The sequence below is a fragment of the Fusarium vanettenii genome, assembly GCF_000151355.1.
Source record: "Fusarium vanettenii 77-13-4 chromosome 9 genomic scaffold NECHAsca_6_chr9_2_0, whole genome shotgun sequence".
In the NCBI taxonomy this organism is placed as follows: Eukaryota; Fungi; Ascomycota; class Sordariomycetes; order Hypocreales; family Nectriaceae; genus Fusarium; species Fusarium vanettenii.
The window spans coordinates 1342592-1367684 of NW_003315877.1; the positions used below are offsets into that span (position 1 = coordinate 1342592).

At 51.9% G+C, this 25093-nt stretch overlaps 10 protein-coding genes across 10 annotated transcripts; 3 read left to right on the forward strand and 7 right to left on the reverse strand.

Moving 5' to 3' along the window:
- Positions 1-1133: 1133 nt before the first annotated feature.
- Positions 1134-2991, forward strand: NECHADRAFT_48605 (uncharacterized protein; the record flags this gene model as incomplete). Its single annotated transcript, XM_003050076.1, has 2 exons — positions 1134-2363; positions 2422-2991. The coding sequence occupies 2 exons, from the start codon at positions 1134-1136 to the stop codon at positions 2989-2991; spliced, it is 1800 nt and encodes a 599-aa protein (XP_003050122.1).
- A 436-nt stretch (positions 2992-3427) lies between these two features.
- NECHADRAFT_73875 (uncharacterized protein) lies at positions 3428-4297 on the reverse strand. The gene is made up of 2 exons (XM_003050466.1): positions 4139-4297; positions 3428-4061 (listed from the first exon to the last, which is right to left on the reverse strand). The coding sequence occupies exons 1-2, from the start codon at positions 4179-4181 to the stop codon at positions 3589-3591; spliced, it is 516 nt and encodes a 171-aa protein (XP_003050512.1). The 5' UTR covers positions 4182-4297; the 3' UTR covers positions 3428-3588.
- A 919-nt stretch (positions 4298-5216) lies between these two features.
- Positions 5217-6777, forward strand: NECHADRAFT_71963 (uncharacterized protein; the record flags this gene model as incomplete). Its single annotated transcript, XM_003050077.1, has 3 exons — positions 5217-5247; positions 5354-6235; positions 6284-6777. The coding sequence occupies 3 exons, from the start codon at positions 5217-5219 to the stop codon at positions 6634-6636; spliced, it is 1266 nt and encodes a 421-aa protein (XP_003050123.1). The 3' UTR covers positions 6637-6777.
- Positions 6778-7228: 451 nt separating this feature from the next.
- On the reverse strand, positions 7229-7618 carry NECHADRAFT_84917 (uncharacterized protein; the record flags this gene model as incomplete). The annotated part of the gene is made up of 2 exons (XM_003050467.1): positions 7229-7342; positions 7403-7618. The coding sequence occupies 2 exons, from the start codon at positions 7616-7618 to the stop codon at positions 7229-7231; spliced, it is 330 nt and encodes a 109-aa protein (XP_003050513.1).
- Positions 7619-11317: 3699 nt separating this feature from the next.
- On the forward strand, positions 11318-12033 carry NECHADRAFT_84918 (uncharacterized protein; the record flags this gene model as incomplete). Its single annotated transcript, XM_003050078.1, has 2 exons — positions 11318-11433; positions 11499-12033. The coding sequence occupies 2 exons, from the start codon at positions 11318-11320 to the stop codon at positions 12031-12033; spliced, it is 651 nt and encodes a 216-aa protein (XP_003050124.1).
- Positions 12034-12155: 122 nt separating this feature from the next.
- NECHADRAFT_63695 (uncharacterized protein) lies at positions 12156-13829 on the reverse strand. Its single transcript, XM_003050468.1, has 3 exons — positions 13362-13829; positions 13086-13306; positions 12156-13015 (listed from the first exon to the last, which is right to left on the reverse strand). Exons 1-3 carry the CDS (start codon positions 13518-13520, stop codon positions 12565-12567), a joined length of 831 nt encoding a protein of 276 aa, XP_003050514.1. The 5' UTR covers positions 13521-13829; the 3' UTR covers positions 12156-12564.
- Positions 13830-15650: 1821 nt separating this feature from the next.
- NECHADRAFT_84920 (uncharacterized protein) lies at positions 15651-16490 on the reverse strand (the record flags this gene model as incomplete). Its single annotated transcript, XM_003050469.1, has 1 exon — positions 15651-16490. One exon carries the CDS (start codon positions 16488-16490, stop codon positions 15651-15653), a length of 840 nt encoding a protein of 279 aa, XP_003050515.1.
- A 2336-nt stretch (positions 16491-18826) lies between these two features.
- On the reverse strand, positions 18827-20592 carry NECHADRAFT_84921 (uncharacterized protein; the record flags this gene model as incomplete). The annotated part of the gene is made up of 2 exons (XM_003050470.1): positions 18827-19797; positions 19854-20592. 2 exons carry the CDS (start codon positions 20590-20592, stop codon positions 18827-18829), a joined length of 1710 nt encoding a protein of 569 aa, XP_003050516.1.
- A 450-nt stretch (positions 20593-21042) lies between these two features.
- Positions 21043-23013, reverse strand: NECHADRAFT_63698 (uncharacterized protein). The gene is made up of 2 exons (XM_003050471.1): positions 21593-23013; positions 21043-21537 (listed from the first exon to the last, which is right to left on the reverse strand). Exons 1-2 carry the CDS (start codon positions 22986-22988, stop codon positions 21227-21229), a joined length of 1707 nt encoding a protein of 568 aa, XP_003050517.1. The 5' UTR covers positions 22989-23013; the 3' UTR covers positions 21043-21226.
- A 702-nt stretch (positions 23014-23715) lies between these two features.
- Positions 23716-24708, reverse strand: NECHADRAFT_96312 (uncharacterized protein; the record flags this gene model as incomplete). The annotated part of the gene is made up of 1 exon (XM_003050472.1): positions 23716-24708. The coding sequence occupies one exon, from the start codon at positions 24706-24708 to the stop codon at positions 23716-23718; it is 993 nt and encodes a 330-aa protein (XP_003050518.1).
- Positions 24709-25093: the final 385 nt, after the last annotated feature.

Sequence of the window (25093 nt, forward strand, 5' to 3'; positions counted from 1 at the left end):
GATTAGTTGTACCCTTCCAGTGGGTTGAAAACTAGGAATCGATCGGAGATTGTCTACGGCCTACGAGAACTGTTGCCAAGGACTGCTGAGGAGGGCGATAGGAGTTTTCAGAGAAATATTAAAAGAGATGGTACTTTCTGTATAGTTTCGGCAAGTTTTGGAATGTATGAGATGTGAATTAATGGTTCCCTGAAGTTATTCAGTATGTTGATGTGTGATTCGCAGTTGGGATTGCCATCAACACATAACTCAACGATTGAGCCAGGAAAGAAGTATAAGATAAATCAAGCGAGTACACACTCTGATAGTCTTGCCAAATTTTACCTATTAACTTATTTTTCAGCCCCAAAGAATAAACATCCCCGAACGGGATCAAGAGTTGATCGAGACCGGGACCCAAAAGAGCTGCCTACTCGTGATCCACCCTAGAGGCTGTTACTCAAGACAGGGGAAACCAGGCAGCACGTTTAATACTTGAGACAATGGCCACAAGAGGCTTTTCGTATATTAGATTAAATTGACTATCAAGGGAAATGAGGTCTTCAAACTTGCTGCCTTGAGTTTGTGAACTCAGTTCCGGGTGTCTGAAAGCTGTAGCTCTTTCTCGTGTGGATCGACGCTTAGACATGACTTTCTCAATTGCACAAGGTGAATACTCACATTGAACGTGGTTGGAATGAAGATTAGTAACACAAGATTATGTAAAACTTCATTGTTTATGCTGATTGTTTGGTATTGGAATTGTTTGTCATGAAAGCATATGCGTGTGGCTAGGGGTAAGTAAGTGAAGTTCATCACAACGCAAAGCGCACATTACGATTCATTACCACTCGTTCGAAAATAGACGGAATAATCATATTAATACCCTTTCCTGCATGACCTGATATTGGACTTGAGAAATTTAAATTTCGGGCAGCTCGTAATACCTGGCGTGTCACTGTTAGTAGTTGCTGGGCCAGCGCGCCACAACACGAGGGTCGACTTCAGCTTGGATTAGGCATCACCATTTACACCGAGTATTTGAACAGCCATGGCCTTTGATTGAGGTCATACTATCCAAAAACTCAAAATTCAGTACCACATGCATTCGGAAACATTCTCTTTTTCATCTCGTTACTTGAACCTGCGCAATCATGGACCAGTTCACCCTTGAGAATGCTCTGCGATATCAGGTGCTTGTGGATCGCTTCAAGCCAGCCCCGACCAAGGGCAAGCCCGTTACCGAAGAGCCTAACCCTGCTATCACTATTGCTACTCGCCTCCGACCCATGCTAGAGTACGAGAAGGAAGCTGGACTGTTGACTGGTGTCTTTCCACGAGCTCAACCTGCCGGTACTGTCGACTTGCACGAACTACGGAGGACTTTCAGGGGAGCCCCTGGATTGGCTGTGAGTATGTCTTTGACACTGGCGGAATATCCTAACGACGAACAGTCTTTTAGCTTTCGAGTTGATCGGGTCTTTGGCTCTGATGATACCACCGAAGCCATCTACAAGGAACTCGTCAAGCCTCTTGTGCCTTGGGCATGGGGTGGCGGTGTTAGCACCATGTTTGCCTATGGCCAGACGGGTTCGGGCAAGACTTATACCGTCAGCGGACTTGAACGCCTCACTGCCGAGACCTTGTTCTCAGATGAGGTTGACGGTAGCCGGAGCATCTTCATCTCCATCATCGAGCTGGCCGGAAACTCGGCCTTTGACCTCCTCAACCTGCGCAAGCCCGTGTCCATCCTCGAGGACTCGTTTGGTTCAACTCATCTCGCTGGAGCCTCCGAGTACAACGTCACAGACGCGGCGACACTGCTAAAGCATATCAACAATGCAGCTTCTTTTCGACGCACTGCATCTACGCAGAAGAACGACTCTTCGTCCCGCTCTCACGCTATATGCAAGATTCGACTCGAGAACCCTAGGCTCCCTCAGGCGGATGACGGACTGTTGTATCTCATTGATCTCGCTGGTTCCGAGGCTGCTCGAGATGTCACTGCTCACTCAGCCGAGCGCATGAAGGAGGCACGAGAGATCAATGCCAGTCTCTCTGTTCTCAAGGACTGTATTCGCGGCAGGGCAAGCATAGATGCTGGTACAGCTGCACCAGGAAAGAAGTTGTACGTGCCTTTCCGACAGAGTGCTTTGACTAAAGTTCTTAAGCACGTCTTTGATCCTGCCGCAGAGCGCAGTTGTAAGACTGTTGTTGTAGCCTGCGTCAACCCAAGCTTCCTGGATGTGGGTGCCAGCAAGAATACCTTGCGGTATGGAGAGATGTTGAGGGTTCCGGTGCCCAAGGCTGTAGCACCCAAGTATGAAGTTGCAAAGCCAAGTACTTGGTCTCACGAGCAGCTTCAGGAGTGGATTGGAAAGAACGTATGAGATCTCAACCCACAATTCTTTGATGACTAGTAGTGACTGACAACTCCGACAGTCCGGAACGCCCCCAGTTTCAGCAGAGATCCTTGCCCCCCAAGAAACAGGAAAGCAGCTACTTCGCCTTCCAGTTCCCGAGTTCATCACTCGCTGTCTCAAGACGCAGGGTGTGACGATGGAGCAAGCTGCTGCTTTCCAGTCCAAATTCTGGCGACTACGTGTTGACTCTCAGAGACCAAGCAATGTGAAGCCAAAGGCTGAACAGAAAGACACCGACGGCGAAGCCCCTTCAGACAAACCTGGTCAGCACGGCCTTTCCAGTCGAGATCCGCGACCTGAGATGTCTCAAGTCCCCTTCAAAGAGCGCATCCGTCCAGGTATGGTGGTTAGTTGGAACCCTCCCGATGATACGCCAGGCTTCTATCGTCTTCCCGGTCGCAACTTGGTGACAATCCTATCTGCCGAGGATGAGACGAGCTGCAGATGTGCTTCAGTGGTGCCGGGTGTTATGCCTGGTGCGTTTGAGGTGTACCTTTGGCAGCAGGTCGTAGCAAAGGTTGAACACATGGAGGCTGAGGTGTTGCTGGAGTACGATGTTGCGACGAGATATTACTACGAAACTCTGTGAGACACGTGAGTATGGGGGTGGAAAAGGTGTCTTATAGATCAGAGTTGAGCCTATGAATAGCCATGTAATGTACTATTAGTCGGGATTCCCGATACTGGTATGATAATAATGCAAGCTATCAATCTACTAATCTGAATGGAGCTTATAGAAGTACAGATTGTAGAAGTCAGACCAAGGAATCGATTTGTTTAGACAGGGCGTCTCTACTCATGAGATAACATGGCCGTCTTCTCATGACACAGCCTATGATCTCTAGTCTCAAGCTGACTGTCATCTTTTGACGACGAGAAGACAATGGCATCTTTGTTACTCAGCTGGGTGTATTTAGTGAATTTGAGCTCCATCCATGCACATATTCACAATGGACGGTTGAGCGGACATGAATCACACTCATGAGTTTATCTACTACAGATCACAAGAACAAGGACGAAAAGTTGATCATGCAAATTCTTTCATTAAGCAGATGAACTCATTTGGAGCCTCCATTATGCTCCGCCAAAGATGCTCTCATCCACGCCCCTTTTCTCGGTTGGGTATCTCATATCAAGCGAGGGGAGTCTAGGGACACATAAAAACCATATCTTTCAATCAAACCATTCAAGCCTTGACCTCCTCAGCGAGAGCCTCGAGGATGGGCTTCTCGAGGGACTCGGGCTTGGTGGTGCTAGCCCAGCGGCCCTTGACCTTTCCGTCTCGTCCGACGAGGAACTTTTCAAAGTTCCACTTGACGCGCTTGAGACCCAGAAGACCGGGCTGCTGCTCCTTGAGCCAGGCCCAGAGAGGGTTGGTGCCGTCGCCGTTGACCTCGGTCTTTTGCATGATGGGGAAGCTGACGCCGTAGTTGATCTGGCAGAAGCTCTGAATCTCCTCGTCGGACCCGGGCTCCTGGCCGCCGAACTGGTTGCAGGGGAAGCCGAGGATGACAAAGTCATCAGGGTGCTTCTGCTTGAGGTCGGTCCAGAGCTTCTCCAGGCCCTCGTACTGAGGGGTGAAGCCGCACTTGGAGGCAGTGTTGACGATGAGGACGACCTTGCCCTTGTAGTCGGCCAGGGGAACCTCTTGGCCGCGCTCTGTGGTGATGTTAGTATTGTGTGACTTTTGGTACATATTCCGTGAGGTGGGGGAATATGAGCGGGGGAATACGTACTGTCAAGCGGCTTAAAGTCGTAGAAGCTGGTAGCGGAAGCCATGTTTGAAGATGGAAGGAATCGAGGGATAGAGGTGGAAAATGCAGCAGCTGATGGAAACTTGCGATAGCCAAGACGGAAAAATGCAGCTCTTTTGATGTTGATGTTGTTGTTGAGAGGTGAAAGTGGTGGGGAACAGATCGAGGTTCGGATAGTGGGTTTATTAAGCCCGCGCATGAAACGTCGTGACGGCAAAGGCAGAGGCAGAGACTCAGGAACACGCCACGGCATGATTAAGCGCAAATCTGTAGTACAAGGTAACGTAAGCTAGGAATAACCAGAGACAAGTTCTTTTCTCCCCAGGTGATCCTATTGGCATCGGAACAGTGACAGAAGTCTTCCACATGCCTCGGCAGATGGCCCTGTTCTAGGAATAGTGACGTATTCGAGGTGGAGACGGGCGGGAACTTGAGTTGCACCGGGTACCGAACGAGGGTCAGTGGGTTGATGGTATTTGGAATTGTCTTGTTTCTCTACTATCGATAGTATTTGGAATTGTATTGCTTCTACTATCAGCTCACTACTACGCAGTAGAACCCATAGTCTTGAGGGCTTGTTTAGCTCTACTGTCAGTCTTGGCTTGATTCTCCACGTGGGATAAGTAACAACCTTGGATAGCCTCTCGTTAGCACACGCCAAGAGCCACCCAACATTCCCATAACAGGCATTCAAAGCACCCATCAATAAGATCCATTCACGTTATTCTTACAAATGAACAATGCCTCTCTCTCAATTCGTTTACCCGACGGTTCAACACCCTCCCGAAGTCAAGACCCCCGCTTCGGTACATGGTTCGTCGTCTTGCCCCGCTTGCATCATCGAGTCGGCCGCCCGCCCCGCGTACCTGAGAGCTTCAGCACAGCTCGGACTAGCGCCCCTTCGGCCCCGATACGTCACCATCCCCCGATCCTCCGAAGCTCGAACGCCGCGGCGTTTCTGATCAACGGCACGGCAGCTTACAGCTCAGCTCGAACGGCATTTGCCTTCTTTGATTAACGATAGTACAGTACATACATACATATACAATTAGACGTCGTGATGGACGGGAAGCGGAATATTGTCGTCGTCGGTCAGTTCCCCACATGACTGTCCCCAAAGCTCCCTCTCACTCACAGCCTTGTTGCTATTGTTTGTCACATTCACGGACCTATCATGGCTGACCAACGGTAATCCAGGAGGCGGCATCATTGGCTGCACAACAGCCTACTACCTCACCCGCCATCCCAAGTTCAACCCGGCCCTGCACACCGTCACCCTCCTCGAGGCCGCGCCCTCTGTCGCCCCCGGCGCCTCGGGCAAGGCTGGCGGCCTCCTCGCCCTCTGGGCTTACCCGGCATGCCTGGTCCCGCTCTCGTACCGCCTGCACGCCGAGCTAGCCGCCGAGCACGACGGGCCCCGGAGATGGGGCTACCGACGTCTCGGATGCGGGAGCTTTGACGCTGTCGTGTCGCGGGACCGCATCAAGGCTATGCAGCAGGTTAATGAGGATGGAAAGACCTGGGAGAAACTTCCCAAGCAGAATGGCGCCGCAAAGGATCTTCTCGAGGCTGGCAGTATACCAAAGGATCTTGACTGGGTCGACCACGACATAATCGACAACTGGTCTGAGATGGGTTCACCTGGCGCCACCGAGACAGCCCAGGTACATCCTCTTCACTTCACAACGGCCATCGCTGAGCTCGCTCAGCAAGCCGGCACAAAAATACACACCAACTCCAAGGTGACAAAGGTAAATTCCTCCAAGGCTGGCGTCCAGAGCATCGAGTACCTGGACCGCGAGACGGATGAGAAGAAGACGATTGAGGGTGTGACCGACATAGTCGTAGCTGCGGGGCCATGGACATCAAAGGTGCTGCCTCGTGCCAAGATTGAAGGTCTACGGGCTCACAGTGTCGTATACGATGTTGAAGTCAGCCCTTATGCCATCTTTACAGATATCGAGCTGCCGCCGGACTTTGTCCCTGAGCATCGTGCCAAGATGGGAGAGAAGAGGAGACACAAGGGCCGTGTTGATCCTGAGATCTATGCAAGACCATTTGGCGAGGCTTATGCCTGCGGTAAGTTTATCCTCCGAAATGCAGCGACTGAATTCTAACTCCACACAGGCGAGCCCGATACCAACGTCCCCCTCCCAGAGACGGCAGACCAGGTAGAGTGTGACGAAGCCCAATGCGACGACATCATCGCCTACCTCGGCACCATCAGCCCCATCCTAGCCGCAGCGCCCATCAAGGCCAAGCAGGCCTGCTATCTCCCACGGCACATAAGGTTCGGCCAGGAGAGCGGCCCGCTGCTCGGCAGGACGACGGTGCCGGGGCTGTACGTCGCGGCGGGTCACACATGCTGGGGCATTCAGAACGGGCCGGGGACGGGCAAGCTCATGTCAGAGTTTGTGTTTGACGGAGCGGCAAAGAGTGCCAATGTTGACAAGCTGGATCCTAGAAAGTTCAAGGTTTAAATGGGGGTTTGGGGGAGGGGGTGTGGTTTGCGTAATTTAAAGGATAGCGAAGTGGTTTAGATAGCTTGGTCCTCAAACACGAATCCCGTTTTCAAGCTGGGTTGCCTATAGAATACAATATAGAGACGACTTGTGAACAAGAATATACTTTAACATACTTTGTGGACACATCCTTACTCGCTCTCATGGCGTTGAGCACTCTAGCTTGACATCCATCTTACATGCCGGCACTTGGAGCCACAAGACCAGCATCACAGTAGGAAGCAGGGAAAACGGAATCAAAAAAGACTTGGAGATAGTGTCAATTCCACCCTACTACGTATGATTCGCAATATTGACGTTGAACCATCAGTTTAACCATAATAGCAAAGGTCACGGGAAGTGAAAAGCGTAGAACAGCCCCCACACATCCATATAACCTTCAAAGCCTCCCTCGTCACTTGAGCCCAGCTACATTCCCTACTCCGACGAGTCCCCCCATTATTCCATCAGCGGCCAGTCGTGCAAGACGCTTCTGAATCTGCACGCTCGGGTTCGTTGTCTTTAGAAAACCTCGAAGTCGTCCTCGAGGTCAGAGGGCCTGCTCGTGAAATCATGGTGTGAGCTCCAGATACTGAAGGGAATTTTCGGTGAAACCTGCTAACCTTTGTCCAGCCGATTCACGGGATGCAATAAACCGCGCCCGGTGTTGAAGAGCCCCTCGGATCTAAACGAAGTGACACTGTCAGCGGATCATACCCTCGGACGGTCGCGAGACTTGGCTCACCTTTGGGTAGCGGCGTATAAGTTCCGCCTCCTGTTCAGGACTGAAGTCACCGATCTCGTCCTTGTATCTCTGCCTCATGAGCTCATCCAGCTCTTCCTGAGACTCGAATCCCATCTGGCGCAGACGGTTCTTCTCCCAGTTTGTAAGCTTGACAAAGACAAGCCAGTAGATGAACTCAAGGATGGCCTTAAGAAGGGAATTGAGGAAATCCCACATGGTGTTGGATCGCTCGGAGATGAAGAGATGTTTGTTGTTTTGTTTTGTTTTGTTTTGTTGTGTTGTGTCGTGATGAGTGAAGAAAGAAGGGAAGTGTGAGATGAGAGGGGGATGTTAGATTAAGTTGGCAGCCGTCGGTAGCTGGCAGGTGTTTGTGCAGTGGCAGTGATTCACTGACCACTACTGAGTGCCTGAGGCCAACTCTCTGAACAAACACGCCTGACCAAGTTATTGATTATTGTACTTGAGAAGAGCCCTGAAGTAGTAGGAAAATAATCCAACCTACCCCAGAGCTCTTGGGGTAGTCTTCTCATTCTTTGCTCGATCCTTTAGCAAAGAAGGTGTGCCAAACTCCCAGCCAAGTTGGTATGGATACCAAACGTCTCTTCCATTCATTCCGATTTCCTTCATTTGTCATGGATGCTGTGCTTGTTGAGGGTTGGCAAGTAGCAATGCTTGGGCTGTCCGCATAGAAGAGTGGGCAAACAACAAGCACCACTTCTATATAATTCGCAGCCCTCTCTCTCGTCTTGCCCATCTTCTCTGACCACGAGCAGTAACCCTCTCAGATGAACAGAAACCGGTATATATTTCACAAGCTATATATAATAAGCGTCGTGGAGTTGCTGTTGTGTCTCCTTCTCTCTTTCGCCTGGATGCTCTCCCGAGCCGTGGAAAGATTCCCGCTCACCATACCCGAAGGGGTTACAAAGGGGGTGGACTCAATGATCGCTGCGACAACTATAGCACCAACCTCAAAGACTCCAGAGAGCAGATCATCGAGCCCCATCACACCTTCAGGAACAGGAACAGTCGCCAGTACCCCGACTGGATTCTTCCACCGGCAAACTTTGGCGTTGCCCGCTTCTGTCCAGAAGCGAAACGAGAGTCCCAAGCGCTTCTCAGGAATGCCCCTCGAGATGTAGGACTTCAGTGCTGATCAGCACATCACTTGATATTACCCTCAGTGCTACGAGTGGCCTTCGAGGTTCTCGTACCTATCATTGGATAGGATCTCCTATGTATAGCAGCCAGGCCAGATGAAGCTATTATTTGGCTTTTGGCCGCCTCCCTTTACCTGAATGCTCTCAGCAGTGTTCTGCTGAACGTTTATTACAAAGTTTGATCTGATGAGACGCTACAAAGGTGTTATAAATACAGCAAGCAAGCGACCTTGACATTAGACACTTGCCTCGAGCCTCAGGATCAAAGCCAGTAAAACCCCAGGCCCTAACACTCGGGTTTCTATCGGTATGCATCGCAAGTTAACCCGATGTTCTATTGCTAATTTAGACAAGACGAGGTCGACTGCTGTTGTAGGCGAGCTCTTGCAGGTGGAACTTCACAGCTCAATGGAGTGATCAAAGCAGGCAAAGATCTCCTATACATGCGATCCCAGGAAGAGCGCCCATAGTCGATACAGTGAGCGGGATCTTCAGGTCCCAAAGATCAAGGATACGAGATGCGATCTATATATACAAAACGGCGAGATGGATGGCCGTTCTTCACAAGTTCCCTGTCAGCGGTTGTTGGAGACAGACTACTCTACTGCAGCGTTGGCGAACGGTGCGTTTTACTCTCGAAAAGGCACTCTCCGACAACATATCTACGCGGATATCTTCTTCTATATACAGGGCGCATCTCGCCAACTTCGTGACTGGCTTCTGGCTACTCCCGGGTGATTCACACGGGAGATGGAAGAAACCATACATGAAATCAGCCCAGAGTAGCAACTATCCATGGAATTCGATTCACCTGGGCATCGCGCTTTACAAAGCTCAACGCGAGGCAGGGCGTGTGGAGTCTGAAGTCCAGACGGACGAGAGCATAATAAAGAGAGGGGGCGGGCGTATCCTGGAAGCGTTTGGGATACCGGACGGAAATCTACGGCAAATCTCCGATGTCATCATGGATCCCTTATGAAGATCGATCCGAAGGCAGATGCAAAGGCGTATATAGAAAAGAGCCTGGGTTGGTTTGGAAGATGATGGAGGTGGGACAGACATGACACCCCTACAGCAGTGGAGGAAGTCAATGTTTGAGAGGTAAGCTACCTGACTTTTGTCTGATATGAGCAAAGCTAACGAGGAGCTAAACCCTGCTGCCAGCCGCTGCAGGTGTCCAGGAAGGATCGCCCTAAACGCAATCCTCCCAACGAAGATACGCAGGCACTCGATGATTTCTCCTATATATAATGGCATACATTGGCCTTGCCCTTTCATCCAGAAGAGCTACTGGAAGCGAGGGCCAGATACCGCGCCATCAGCGCTCCCTTTTCTTTGGTTTCCAGTTCGACTAGTTGTTCCTACGCATTACGATGGCTGCATCGTTGCGCTTTTGGATCACCACTCGAAACAAGCTTTCTGAAACTGGATACTCGGTGCCTTGTCGCCTAAATGACCCGAGCGTACCTGAACCAATAATACGATACGGCCCGCGGACTGCATAAAAGAGACTGAAGGTTTAGATCGATGGGTCAGGATCTCATCGTCAATGGACAAATAAAGAACCGAAACCTGCGTGTTATCAAGCAACTACAGTGAGAGCCTGGTGTCACTATGTTATATACTCGCCCAATGCCGAAAGCCAAATGATTCGCACCAAGAACCGCCCCTATCGCTTTCAGCTGTTTTTCTTCCAGTTTTCACTTTTCTTGATGAAATTATATTTCTTCCACCGGAAGAGCAAATCGGGACAGACAATATGCTGGGATCAAGTTCTAGGTCTTGTGTCAGTCTTCCTTGATATCGGTTCTCAGTTCCCGATCAGTGCACAGCATTCAACCGTTATATCAAGAGCTTGACACCATCACTTGCTCTGTATCATATGATACGTACGATATCCAGTATCCAAACTTCCTGGCCTACGAAACCGACGTCACAAAAGACACAAACTGTTCACTAAGATAAAAGTAGGCTTAACTACATCAAAAACCTACCTTGTGTTACTACGGGTATGGCTTCAAATAGCATCACATTGCAGGTGCTAGCTGGTCACTGTTGGGGCGATGTTGGTGGTGGAGGTCACAAAAACCAGCCTATCTGGCTCCTGGTGGGAAGAGTGCTGTATAGGAGAATTCTTTATAAAGTTTGAAGCCTTGTTGCGCCCGATACCTCACGAGTTGCTGCCGTAGCAAGGATGTCGCATTCAAGGCACTTGATGATTTCAGTATGGAACGTGAAAGGTTGTGGTGAGGCTACTGTTTCTACGTTTGTAAGCTGTCAAGAATAACTACGAAGATGGCACTACCTATGATACGCATGATGTCCCCTTGCGACATCCACGGAAGCTTCATAATCAATATAGCAACCCAAAGCTCTTGGCCCGTAAGATTGCCACAGTTCAACATCCAAGCAGCTCTGCTTCGTCCATCGTGAAAGGGCCCGGGGTACAGGCACAGGCTCTTGGTACTCAGGGAGCCAACCTCTCACTTAGAACACTTGAATTTCCACTTTCATCTTGTAAAGTTCAATTATGATGATTGATGTATATGGGGGAGGCTACCAGAACTTGATGAAGCTTCGTTGCGGCACGGAAGCTCTGCTAACCCCAACCCTGGAACCTATTCCAGCCTAGCGCACCCGCCTTATCTTATCGCCATCAGAAATTTTGGCGGCAACATCAACGTCTTGTCGCAGGTTATCCATCTACACTCCTACAGACACAAATCCCCAACCATCAACCAATTCTCTCGTCACAATGGGTCGCGAACTCCAAAAGAAGAAGCGCAGATCGGGTCGCCAACCCGTTCGCCAGTCTAACAGGACCAAGAAGATCCTTAACCCCCGCGGCAACGACGCCATCGCAAAGAACTGGTGCGCCCCAGCCACTCTTCCGACAACTCTTGATATAGATTTGAGTACTAACATGACTCTTGCAGGAACAAGAATGAGACTCTGGCACAAAACTACCGACGTCTCGGTCTTCTAGCCCGCCTCAAGGCCCCCACCGGCGGTACAGAGAAGCTCCTCGGTGCTACGACGACGCGCACCTCTTCCAAAGACCCCTTCGGCATCGCAACCGTTGAGAACGCCATCGTCTCCGAGGCACGAGTCGAGCGCGACGCCGACGGAAAGATTGTTCGAATCCTGGGTCATGCGAAGCCCAACCCTCTCAACGATCCTCTGAACGACCTCGACCGTGACAGTGACGACGAGGAACCCACCGAGGAGTGGGGTGGCATTGAGGACGGTGCTGATGCTACCGATGTTGTCAAGTCTCTGATCGAAGAGAGCAGGGCCCCCGTGGAGAAGAAGCCCCGACATCAGAGCAGTCGTGAGAAGGAGTGGTTGGACAAGCTGGTGGCCAAGTACGGCGACGACACGGCGGCCATGGCCAAGGACAAAAAGTTGAACCCCATGCAGCAGACGGCGGCCGATATCGCCAAGCGAATTCGCAAGTTGAACAAGGCATAGGAGACGAAAGAGACAATCAAATATTTGGAGCATCAAAATGGGCTTAGGTTCCTAGAAAGAATAAATGGCGTTGGGAGTTGGGCTACGAGGTACACTCGGTTCTCAATTTACAAGAACAACATACAACTGAACTTTTCTTGTCCAAACTGTTCAATAACAGAGTATCTGCAAAAAAAAGCACCTGAATGGTGCGACGCAAAATATTCCATCTCTCGCAAATGCATCCCAAGATTTGACACCCCCTAAATCTCCGTAGAGTGTGCACATGTTATGTGTGTCTCTCCTGAGCAATTCATGACGCCGTAAACACCTCGTGTCAACAAAAAGCCAAGAGACGTTTCATCTACCGTACAACACAAAAATATTTCCCAGTTTCCCCCCAGCCGCCCGGCTTGCGCGTACGCAAGACATTTCCAAAAAAGAGTCAATGTTCGTTCCTCTCGGCCCCAAGCAAAACAAAACACCATGTGCAGATAAAAGAGCCAATCTATATTCCTTTCTTGTCTCATTTACAAGGTCCTCAGTGGAACCTTAGTGTGTTCGGTCATAGTTGCCGGCTGGGAAGTGGGCAGGGTGATCGTCGTAACCGCCGCTTGTAGGGTTGCTGCCATATTGAGCGCCGCTTGAGTGGTACTCGGTGTCGTTGTCAAAGAGGGTGTTGGTCCGGCCTGGCGTGGAGCCGTAGCGGGCAGGATCCTCATCCTCAGCATTGTAAGGGTTGGTGTTGTTGTCACCATAGCGGGTGGTGCTGTTGTAGCTCCCGTTGTATCCGCCGTAGGGGTTGCCTGTGGGCTCGTTGTCCTCCATGTTGACCCGCTCGTAGGCCTCGTCATCGTGGGGTGCCATGGAGAAGGCGGCCTTGTCGGGGTCGATGTTGTCTCCGCCCCGGATCTGGCGGTTGTCGTAGCCAGGCAGAACGTTGTTGTTCTGGTAATAGTTGAGGGTAAAGGCCGAGACAAAGGTTGTGGCGGCAAAGAGAAGACTGCAGAGAGGTTAGCGATCAGGTCACGGATTGTTTACGGACACCGCAGTCTGACTGCTAGGAGACGTACGTGGTCAAGACGCCAAGACCAACAACACCCTTGCTTATGCCGCAAGCCTTGCCACAAGAACCCTCAGCGTTGTAGGAAGCCTGAGTAGCAAATGCTGACAGCCACATGACGGTGAAGAGAGCGTCGACAGCCAGCATGGCATGCGGCTGGGCGAACCGGCGAGTGCGTTCCCATCGGGGGGTCATGATGAGGAAAATCCAGGCTGGCACCGAGAGAAAGCACTACAAGACCAGGTCAGCTCGGTGCAATGGATCGACCGGAGAAGCCAAAACTCACCACCGCAAAGGTCCATCCATTCTTTCCAGTCACCTTGGCGTCTTTGGCGTTGAACACACCAATCTGCAAACACCATGCGACAAAGGAGAAGATGACCTGGAAGGAGTGAAGACCAAGCTTCAGATTGGGTACGATATCGGGGTCGAAGTTGATGGCCATGGCTGCTGTGAGGTTCGATGAGGATGGAGGAGACGGTTGTGATTATCGAAAGGCGAGGTTTTTATGATCGAGCTGATGCTCGAAGCGCCGGGACTTTGGTGCAGATATCAGGCTGTGGGTGGCCGTCGTCGTTTGTTCGCTGGCTTAAGCTGACGGTCGTCGCAAACGCTAGCGCAGATGGATGTATCGTATCTAGGGGGTTCGTAATCAATCGCCAAAGAACAAAGCTCGCTAGATAGGACGGCAGAAAAGAGCGTCAAGGTCGTCGCGAGAATAAAACAGGAGGAGGATTTGTTTATTAGGGACGAGAGAAGAGGAAGAAGAAGGTGTCGTGTGTGTTGGGCTGTGTTCTGATTCGAGTCGGACAACAGAGTTTCAACGACCGCAGTGCAGTGTAAGCCCCGACGACTGACTGACGCTGGAAACCCTGACGAAACAGGTTCCCTGGCCAGCGGCACACCTCCCATGACGCCGCCAGACCCAGCCCAGACCACTCCCTCCGTCCAGAGGATTGGCTGGTCACGCGTTGCCGGAGCCACAAGAGCCGCACGCACAGAACTAGACGGGACTCTGACTGTGGCTTTGAACGCCGTCCTAGGGTCCCCGGGTCCTTGCACTAACAGCGCTTGCTTCCCGTCCGGGTCACAAAAGGTTAACGATGGCCCTCCAGGGAGTTAGCCTCAGGGGCGCAATCTCCCCCAGAACCCTCCTCTATCAATGAAGTGCCTTGCTGAGCCTCCACGACTTTCTCGCCCGGGGCATTCTGCTAAGGCACTTCTATGCCAAGGCACTCTCTTCCCCGCTGTGAAGCAGAGCCACGACGTTTGACGGGTTGTTGCTGCGCCACTGGAGAAAAGAAGGGGGCCACAGAAGGGAGCATCCCAGACCAATCACGTGGCATCTATTCCTTCAGCTGAGCGGCAGATCCATGCACTGAATCCCGTTTTTCCCACAAGGTCACATCTGGGATCCTAATGTTATTCGCGCCTTCGTCAGCAAGTGCGGCTGGTTTGGGTTGCCGCGCACTGAGTAAGATGCAATGACGTTGCCGTCTTCCGGGAGATGCGGAGGTCCGGGTGGTCAACAAAAACATGACAACACAATGAGTCTATGGATGGCCGCATGTACAAGGCCGTATTGCAGGGAAGATTCTGTTCGATAAATAGAAGCCCCCTTAGACAATTGGTTCTGGCGGCTCTTAAATGATTATCAACATCGACCCTTGGTCTATTTATTTTAAGGGATTGGTAGCGAGTGAGCGATAGGGATGGTTAAGCTTGATCGGAGACGAGACGGAATTCCCCAGATGGGGTAGCGTCTACGCCTTGCTTTTCAGGCACCAAATTTTCTATCATCCTGCCCTTGTCCGTGAGGATCCACTTACAACCTCATCGCCATAATCACATCCCAACTGCGCCCGATTCACTCGACGATTACGACATGGATGATTATCTCTTGGCTTTGGAATCAATCGAACTGCATTCTCACTACTATGCCATCCGTGGATCATTGTCAGAAAACTGCGACAGACGCGAAATCAAAGGGGTTCGTCCCCAATCTGACTTTGAAACACTCTACATGCCAAGGGTCCCAGCATATCTGTCCCCGCTGATCACCTCCGGCTTACGCTCCGCCTTCGGTTCGATCTGTGAATAGCCTCAAGGTGGCCACTCTGTTGCGATCTTGTGCATACGCCACACTTTCCAATCGGTTCCCTCCCTTGTTTGGCCCCTCCAAACTCCTTGGAGATCCCTTCAACTATCGAACAAAGGGAAGACTCCATCACAAACACGGGAACTGGCATCAGCATACTGTTTGCTCTCCTTTGAGATGTTCTTTATTAAGGGGTATCTATCTAAGTGGTGTGATTACTCTACCGTCCTCCTTCCCGAGACCCCAAGCGGGCCGTGTTGAACCCCTGATAATGCTGTGCACCCGGGCACTGGATTTCTCTCCTTCACTCTTCTGCGCCTCTTAAGGGACAGCAGGCCGTGGATATCATGACTACCAGACATAGGAATCCTCCAAAATGATCAATGCGATATGCAACGCCAGTCGCTGAATGCATTCTTCTGTTGTTGTTTTTTGGTGTTTTTCTCTTCTTTTTTTTTTGGTGTCTTATATGCCACATCATATTATGAATGCTAGTGGCAGAAGGAGTGCCAATGCAGCCTTGGCTGGCGGTTGTATGCTGCCTGCCGCATTATCCTTCTCCTTTGAGGGTGCTGCTGCGGGTTCTTCCAGCTCGTGGAAGTTGTTGAGCTTCTCTATTGTTGGTGTTGAATCTTGATCATCCTTTTCCTCTTCATCATCGTAGATGGTGCCGTCGCCGATGCCAAAGTCGGAAAAGTCATCAGGGTCAGCCCCATGGACAGCGATGGCCTTGTGGTGAACGAGAGTGTTCTCGAGCTGAGTCTCGTCGTCGTCCTGACCATCTCCTGAAGGAGTTGCAGTAGGCTCCTCGCCAACGACCTTGGTTCTCAATGTTGAGGGTCGCTCGAACTTGGTTTCCACAACACCCGTGGCTGCGGGGACATTCTCTCGGTATGGGCTGTCGCCCCGAGGATAGGTCATGGTTGCAACTATGGGCTCATCGCCACAGATGTTGCAAGTCTCGACAGCCGAAGTGAAGCCATATGGCATCGAAGTCGGGGTCGCATCCGCAGGCATCGTGGACATTCCCCGATAGATCTCTTTGATCTCATAAGGGTACTTGGCCAGTCCCTTTGGAGAAAAGACGTCAAGCGTCGTGGTGTATGTGTTTGTGTATGCGCAGTCAGGACAGTTGCAGTCGTGACACTCGGGCATCTCGACGGTCCAGTACTTGTCAGGACCTTGTGTGGGAGCTGCAGGGCCAAAGTCGGCCTGTGTTGAACTGAAACATTCTGTCATCGTCTGAGTCGTATAAGTGTATCGCTGAGCGACAGTCTGTGCTGTCCAAAGAGTGCCAAGGATGAGAATGTGCTTCATTGTGTTTGCGGTTGTTGCTGTTTGGAGTGAGACAGAAAGATCAAAATGAGACAGGATCTACGATTAATATCTACATCCAGGCACGGCAAACGGCAAGCAAATCACGATTACCGAGACCCTTGCAGATTCCCCCTGCATACAACTCTATCCGACAGCCCATATCCGGGTCATGGGCTCCATCGTGTCCCGGTCGACGTGACCCATCAACATCCAGACCTGCAGCCTCTTGAAAGCCAGGTCGGCCGCTTGGCTCACGTCGGGGACCTGCTTCAGTCCAAAAGCATGCAGAGCGGGTCTTCCAAACGTTTGCTAGCCTCGTCCATCGCCCAGCCCGTGATGTGACAGATCTGGATCTGGGGCTGGCGCTCTGCCAAGATGATGAAACCTTGTCTGGCTGGTGTCTTTGAGATACCGTTCATGGCGGAACTCTGCAATGGCATTCGGACATATCACACAGACCACTCGGGGTTCTCACAGATTGCCAGCTCCGGGGAGTTGATTACAGAGCATCACGGGAGCAAGTGGATCTGGGCGCTTTCATGTCTCAGACTCAGTCCCAAGACGTCTCGACAGTCAGATGTTGCTCGCCGAATGTTTGCTTTGGGAAACCAGAAACATGTCTCCTCAGTTCAGGACCCTGGATCACCTTCTCAAAGGATCACCATGTGGTCTCTTGTCACCAACAATGGCATTCTCTCAACAACCTTGCCCCGTCTGAGCATTATACGAGGAAGGATCTTCCAACGACTTGCCACATGCAGTTGTCTCTGCTAATGCGAAAGAAACCTTGGACGATAGGACTGCCTGCCCGCCTGCCCGCCTGCCCGCCTGCCCGCCTGCCCGCCTGCCTAGCTGCCGCTGCCCTCCCACACCAACGCCCCTCCATACTCGATCGGAAGCTAATAGCTACCTCGACCAAGGGCATCTAAGCACGGCCATGTTAATCCCCTCGAGGTCATAGCTCCCTTGTCAATTTTCCGATGGCTTGCATAAGCGTCCTGCCTACTAGCCCTAAAGCATGGCCTTGGCAGGAAGGTTCAACATGTCCCCAAACGGTCCTGTTACGGAGGGGCGTCTCTACGTGGCGACGGATGGATATCACCCCGATATCCTTTTGCGTTTTACGTTACGGATTTGGATATCTCGTTGTTACGGCACATCAGGTATGGCAGATGTCGTGATTCCGCCACAGGAGAGGGGAGAGGCACAGCCGATCGTCAGCACATCACAACTAGTTCAACAACTCACCTCATCTATTACCTCAAGTTATAACACGATGAACAACGAGTGATACCGGCAGTCCGACTCGCCACCACCCGCCATCATCACGGGCAATCGGAGAATATCCAACAAGCGGTGATCTGTGCTCGTACAAGTGCTGTTGCATAATTGCCAGCTTACAGCCAAAGAGCACACCCCAGGCCACTCTACCAGCCACCGTGCAGATCACAACACAGAATCACAAGGCGGAACTCTTCCGTAGCATGCTCTACACCCACTACACCCCATGACAAGCGAATGCGGCCCGCGTGGCGTTCCCGTCTGGCCTCCTCGTTGAGGGTGTCTCAGACAACCGGCAGCCATCCAACGATCTAGACCTCGTTGTCACACACACGCCTCTGCCATTTCGACAACCTCGTTATATGCATCGCCCTAACTCTCGGCAGGCTGCCGCAGGCTAGTATGGTCCCCGCCTTGGTTCCCCGGGGGCTCGAAGCTCCCGTCAACTCCCCCCACAACTAAGGTGATAGCACGCGGCAGCTATCGTTAGCAGGGCGGCCGACTTTCAGCCCTTTCGGCCTCGCCGTCGTGAGCTCTGCCCTACGGGTTTCTCATTAACCCCGTCAAATCCCCATGGTAGCGGTCTTTGTGGATGACCAAGCTCTTAAGGGGTGTTTCATCTAGATCAAAATGTCCGTCCAGCACAAGTGTCCACCTGCATACAGTCACGTCAAGATAAACGCCAGGAATGGAGGCTTCTTGTCAAAAGGGAGAGATGAACTGGTATCCAAATCCAGCAGATGCTCTCTTTCCCGCATCCGCTACATCCATGAGCACATCCTCACTCTTTGCGTGACAAAACGTCTCTATTCGGCAAAGCGCCTCGGACAAGACAAAGCTTACTTCTCAAAACGTTCGACACGGGCTTGGCACAGAGGGTCAACGTTACACAGCTCAGTCTCGAGGATATGATTCGACAAACGGAAAGTCTTTTCCCATGCCATCCGTAGCTGGACCTAGATACACTCTTCTTGGCACTGGGCCTGAACCTTGATGATCATTTTCATGCCTGTCGACTGGACATCTTCTCCTCAACTCGGTACACGTGAGAGGAGTTAATACTCCAACTTGAATTTGCCCTCGCCAGGCTTCACATTAGGCATAAGCACTCGAGGCTTCACCTTGATCTTAGGCTTCTGTAGGGGCTCATCATCCTCATCATCCTCGTCATCATCGCGCAACCACTCCTCAGCAAACAAGACACCCTCCAACACGTCCATAGCGTCTTTTGTGAGACAGACACAAATAGGCCAGTCCTCTGGTCCACTGGTCTTGTCCTCGCGAGGGAGAAGAATCACAGTCCCCTCCTTGAGCTGATCCGGACAAGCAAAAATCGATGGCTGGGAGTCGGCGATGAAGGGGAGTTCGGCCTCGCAATAGGAAGCGTAGCCCGTCCAATCCTCGAAGCAGACACAGGTGGTGGCGCGTCGGAGGGCACGGCCACTCGCGAGCTTATCCTCGACAGGACTGATGGCTTGCTTCAGACCGTAGAGCTTCTTCATGTATCTGTTGTCAATCTTTTGCTGGGCTGTGTTGATGAGCTGGGCGGCGTATGCCAGTCGTCTATGATCAGTGACTTTGGCGTCATGGTCACTCCATGTCACAAAGGGGCCAGCCAAGTCTGTGACATGGCAGGTCGCGACGGCATCAACAGTACTGTTGCCAATGTACTCCCAAGGGTGAGGTTTCTTGGAGAAACCAGGCTTCATGACGTGGACAGAAGCAGCGTCACTAGGTATAAGCATCCCAGCCTCACAGCGTGCGCGCATGATGGTCAGCCAAAAGAGTGCAAAGACACAGTCTTGAATTGAGGGCAGACAAGAAGCCTGAGAATCAGCGTCGTGCTCTCGAATCTTCTCTCGGAGACGGTTGATGTCCCTAGCCTTGAGGTAGAACGTATGGACCATCAGGTTCTTGCGAGGAGTCGGCAGCTCGGGGGTGCAGTTTTGGTCCCATTCCCAGAATGGGAGGTTATATCCATTGTTTGGACCGGGGCCGATTGTGTCAGGCATGTCTCGCGTGGTCACTTGTTGTCACGCATTAGCTCTCTAGCGACGCAAGTCCGTATCCGGAATCACAAACCTGGGTGTGTGGTCCTGTAGCGGGCCGTGTTTCTCAGATACTGTCGGAGAAAGTTGTTGATGGCCAGTCCATCAAACAGAACTCTGCTGAGAGAGAAGCCCAACACCAACATGCCGTCCTTGAAGTTGATCTGAAGCGTCACAGGGGGGAAGCCATCGGCGTCGACAGCTTGACCATGGTCAAAGAAGCAGTCGCTTCGAAAGCAACTCAAGGAAGCGTCGTGGGGTGAGCAGATGGCCTCCTTACAGCTGTCCTCGCTGGGAAGTTCAAGCTTGTAGAGGCGCTTTACAATGTCCCTGGTCAGACCTCGCGAGTGCACGAGGGTGAGCTTGTCTCCATGCTCCCCTTTGACAACCTTGATGGTACCCGCCAGGAAAGGCCACCGCTGAAGGGCCTGATAAAAGGCTCTGAATGTCTCGCGTTCGGTCTCGATCCGCTGGACCGCAAAGTAGCTGACACAGGGACAGGGGAAGGCGACGGCAATGTCGATGTAGTCCCGTGGCATGTTGTTCTCAATGGGTGTAAGGTCCATGGAGATGACCTCGGGGTCGGTGGTGTGGCTGTTGGTGTCGTCTGTGTTTTCATCGCCGTCATCAGACTTTAGGTCTGGGCCGATGTCTTCCCAGGGAGACCCATCCGCATCAAGGAGACTCTCTTCGTCCCGCTTAGCTTCGTTGGTCGTGTCCATGCTGGATTCAGATGGCTGGGCGTCTTGCATAGACTCATCCCGCTCGTCCATGGTGGGAGAGGATGGCTGCTGCATCACTCTCATTGGTAAGACCTTGTCCGTCGGGGCCGGCTCAGATCTAGATCTAGGGCTTGAAGACATAGTTATGACTGTCAGTACTAATACCGTAGATGGTATGGATGAGTGATGTTAATGAGTCAAGATGTTGTCTCGTGATGGAAACTTACCTTGGGTCAATGTGCAAGCGCAATGCGGAAGTTGCGGTGGCTATGTTTAGACCATGGAGATTTTTGAATTCTCGAGGAAGGTGTTACCCATCAAGATTTGTTGTTGTTGACATTTTTTCCCGTGCAGTTGTGGTTGTTATGGACGATGTTAGCTTGCACTGGCAATGCACTGCCAAAGCTGCATCATGACGTTGTCGCGATAGGACAAAAAGAATCCAATGATAAATCCAATCAAGATATGAGAGAGGCTCAGTAGAAAGCATGCAGTGGTAATGAGCTTTAAAATGTATTGTTAATGAAATCTTGTGAATGCTAATGCCTAACTACTGCCTAATCTTGATATTGTTCAGTCACCCCTCTATTGTCTCCATATCCACCTTTTGGTATCCAATCTAAACTATTCACTCCTTTTTGTCATTTCATAGATCCATCCTAAATCGCCTCTAACCAAGTTTTGCTTACCGTCTCTCAAGATTGGAGTGCAGCGTATGCTGTCGCATCATAGAAACACAGATGAGCGCCAGGATGGACATGCCCAGCAAAGTCAACCACACGCCCCTGAAAGCTTCCATGAAGGAGGCCATAACCCCATCATACCACCCCTCGGGAAGATGCTTGAGCTCGTCGAGGTCATCCCGGATTCGGTGGATCTCATCCGCGGCACCGGGCTCGTTGCCGAACCGCTCCCACAGACGGGCCTTGAGGATGTTTTGGTAGACTGCGGAGCCAATCGTCACCCCCACAGTGCCACCGAGGCTTCGAGCGAGATCTGGAACATGGTTAGCGAGTCGTGCGTTGGTTGTTGAGACATTTATCAGGCTTACAAGTTGCAGACGTAATCACGGCCTGCTGGGAGTGGTCCACGGCGGCAATACAGGCAAGGAGTGTTGTTGTGAGCATGGAGCCGTAGCCAGAACCGACAAAGAAGAAGGCGGTCGCGGTCAGCCACGAGGGGCTATGCTCGTCCTGGACCGTGAAGAGGACCACTCCCAGGATGAGGACGAGTAGACCCGCAACACCTAGCTTGGTGTATTTACCCGTCTTCTTCATGATGTAGCCCGAAGAGAGCGAGCCGATAGAGATACCAACGGGTGAAGGCAGAAGCTGAACTCCAGACTGAGTAGCACTGGCACCACGGACTTGCAGGTAGAGCGGAACGTAGAAGATGCCCGCCATGACGACCATGCTGCAAACCAGGTTGCAGAGACAAGCAGCCAGTACAGTCCGTTCAAGAAGCAGCTTGACAGGAATAATCGGCTGTCGTGCTCTACTCTCCCAGAATATGAAGAGTCCAAAGGTGATGACGGCCAAAGGAATGGTCGTCAGTGGCAGAGGATGAATCCAGGGGACGAGGTTTCCACCAGAGTTGAGACCCAGGAGTAGCAGGACAAGGAACGAAGATGTAAGAAGGGCTCCTACAAAGTCGATACGTGCGAGATACGACTTGTCCGACTGCTTGGGAGGCACCTTGACCAAGAACGCAACGGCCACGGCTGACAGGAGAACAGGAGGAACCTGGATCAGAAAGGCCAACCTCCAACCCCAGGCAGTATGATCGTTGATGAAGCCGCCAAATACACCACCCAGCATAGCTCCAGAGCCGTAGCAAATGTTGCCCAGGCCCTGGACAATACCTCTCTTGCGCAGCGGGACGAGATCGGAGCCCAGGAAGGTCGAGATACTCATCAATCCACCACCTCCGATACCCGCAACAACTCGTCCAAGGATCATGACGGATTCATCGCGTGCCAGACCGCAGATGAGGTTGCCAGCCGCGAAAAAGATGTTGCTAAAGACGAGGCCAGGTCCACGGCCAAAGATGTCGGTGAGACGACCGGAAATTGGCTGACACGCGGCATTGGATATCAGGTAAGCAGTCGCCAGCCAGGACAGAAGACTGAGGGAGTGAAACTCGCTCGAGATAGGACCCGAGAGAGTCGCGATAATGGTCGAGTCGATGGCGCCCAGGAAGACGCCAACCCAAGCTGAGGAAAAGATAAGGGCCAGCTTCGCAAACGACACCTCCTCTGCGACAACCGTCGTCTCCTCCTCTTGTCCTTCAGGCACTCCTCGCTCAGTGGCATCCTCTGGCGTCTCGCTGACCGGCTCAGGGAGTACTTCCTGAAGTTGATCTGTCGTCGACTTGAGCAGCGGTGTCCGCTCATCGCTGACGCGCCCGTCCTCAACGCGGGACGAACTGCCACTCGCGCTCCCACGCATAGTTTCACTGCCAATTAAACAAAAAAAGATGAAAGAAGTTGAAGAAAAGAGTTGAACAATCGTGAAAGACCGGAGACGGACATATATGTTTATCTTCCGCTCGCGTGCTTATACCGGGGGTATGCTCGGCGAGTAGCGGCCTATCGGAAGCGGGGGAAGAGTGTAGATCTGTCAGCAGCCAATGACGTTGACGGTTTTCCGGTTCCACGTACAGGGTAGCTTGCACCGAAGACGGAGTTGGATACCTGCTATTGACTCCGGCTCCGCTTGTGAGGTGGTAATGGGGAATAATAAGGAGTATCGTGATTCGTATGTGTTGTTTTAGATGTTGGGGGGACTATTTTGCAGATATCAAGTATCAAATAGTTCTCGACGTGACTTGAACAATGTAGAGTATACTTGGCTATCTCTCCTTGGTAGTCCACTATCAAGATCTCACCCAGTACAGTCAGATCACAACGAACAAACAAAACAACTCAAATTTCATTTCTGTTTCATTCCGTTCTATGAATACTCGTAATCTCATATACTAGACTAACTCGGGGTACTAGAACCTTCTTCATTCTAGTCTATCCACGCCTCAAACCCAGGGTTGCAACCCCCCTTCGCGACTTTTTGGATAGTGTGCCATGGGCAATCAAAGTGCCCCAAAGTCAGATATAAATGCAACGCTATGCAGAATCCCATATCGTCTTGTGTATCTTTAAACCCCTCATGTAATCTTCACTCATAGCGAGTTCTCAATCTCCATGATCTCACGGACACCCTCCTCGATCGCCTTGGTCTGCTCAGGAGACAGCCTCTTGAGAGGCCGTCGGGGGTATCCGCCGTAGCCAAAGTAGCTCTGGATGGCTGACTTGGTGCCGGCGATGGCAGCCTTGGTGAGCACCCAGTCACCCTTGGACAGCTTCTTCTGGAGAGCCTCGGCCTCTTCCCGCTTGCCCTTGACGTACAGGTCCCAGACGTGCACGCATGTCTTGGGCATGACGTTGGCGCCGCCAGCAATGATACCGCTGCCGCCGCTGACGAGGGTCTGGATGGTGAAGTCGGCGATACCGCCAAAGGCCATGTAGCCGGAGCCCTCGTTGAAGGGAGTCTTGGCGTCCTTTGCGCCCGCCACTCGGGTGAGCTTGCCGGTGCTACCGCATGTGAACTTGGTGCCAATGATGTTGGGATGCTTGGCGAGCTTGATGAGGAAATCGCTGTCCATGTCGACACCAGAGACGGCGCCAGGGTAGTTGTACAGGATGATGGGGATGGGGCTGGCGTCGGCGAGGTCGATGAAGTAGTTGTAGATGGCCTCCTCATCCATCTGGGCGCGGTAGTAAGAGGGGGGAAGGACAAGAGTGTAGTCAGCACCAGCAGCGTAGGCCAACTTGGACAGCTCGATGGTACCCCTGACGCTGCCCTCGGTGGCGCCAAAGACGATAGGGGTAGACTCGAAACCGGCCTCGTCCAAGGCTTCTCGGGTGGCCTGAGTGACGGCAACCTTTTCCTCGCGAGTGCAATGGACAGCCTCGCCGTTGGAGCCCATAGTCACGAGACCAGCAAGGCCAGCCTTGGCCAGTCGCACCGTGTGCTTCTTGATGACGGGGATGTCGAGATCCTCAGTTTCGGGGTCGAAGAAGGTCATGACAGGGGCGTAAATACCCGTGGGAAGCGGGCGGCGAGGGCCAGTGTGGCCATTAGAGCCGTTTGTAGCACCGTTGGAAGTAGTCATGATGGCTGTGGGGGGAAGAGCTGTAGGATAGGAGATGGAGATGAGAGTTACAAATGAAACCAGAATACAAGACAAACGCAAAAACACAGAACCAGGGGTAAAAAGGAAGGCGAGGGACTTTATAGAAACCATCAAATGCAATACTGAGCCGAGGAGTGGTCTTTCGGGAGCTAATGGCTGCGGCGTGCGTGAGGCTAAAGTTGGGGGTGGATTCGCTTCGGAAAAGTCAAGTGCGCAACAAGTCGCGTGGGTATTGGCTCGATTGTATTCCCCCAAGGACGTGACATTTTCGATGGAGTATGCAATGCAAGCCGAGGGGACCACTGTTCTTGCTCTGGTTTTGTTTCTTTGGGTCTTTGAGCGGTAGTACGGCATTGCATTGCGC

Coding starts and splice junctions, on each gene's coding strand:
- NECHADRAFT_63695 (XM_003050468.1), bottom strand. CDS start 13,520: ATGGCCATCAACTTCGACCCCGATATCGTACCCAATCTGAAGCTTGGT. Junction 13,307..13,361: donor ATGGATGGACCTTTGCGGTG/GTGAGTTTTGGC, acceptor CTGGTCTTGTAG/TGCTTTCTCTCGGTGCCAGC. Junction 13,016..13,085: donor GGTCTTGGCGTCTTGACCAC/GTACGTCTCCTA, acceptor ACCTCTCTGCAG/TCTTCTCTTTGCCGCCACAA.
- NECHADRAFT_73875 (XM_003050466.1), bottom strand. CDS start 4,181: ATGGCTTCCGCTACCAGCTTCTACGACTTTAAGCCGCTTGACA. Junction 4,062..4,138: donor CGACTTTAAGCCGCTTGACA/GTACGTATTCCC, acceptor ACATCACCACAG/AGCGCGGCCAAGAGGTTCCC.
- NECHADRAFT_63698 (XM_003050471.1), bottom strand. CDS start 22,988: ATGCGTGGGAGCGCGAGTGGCAGTTCGTCCCGCGTTGAGGACGGGCGC. Junction 21,538..21,592: donor CGTGATTACGTCTGCAACTT/GTAAGCCTGATA, acceptor ACCATGTTCCAG/ATCTCGCTCGAAGCCTCGGT.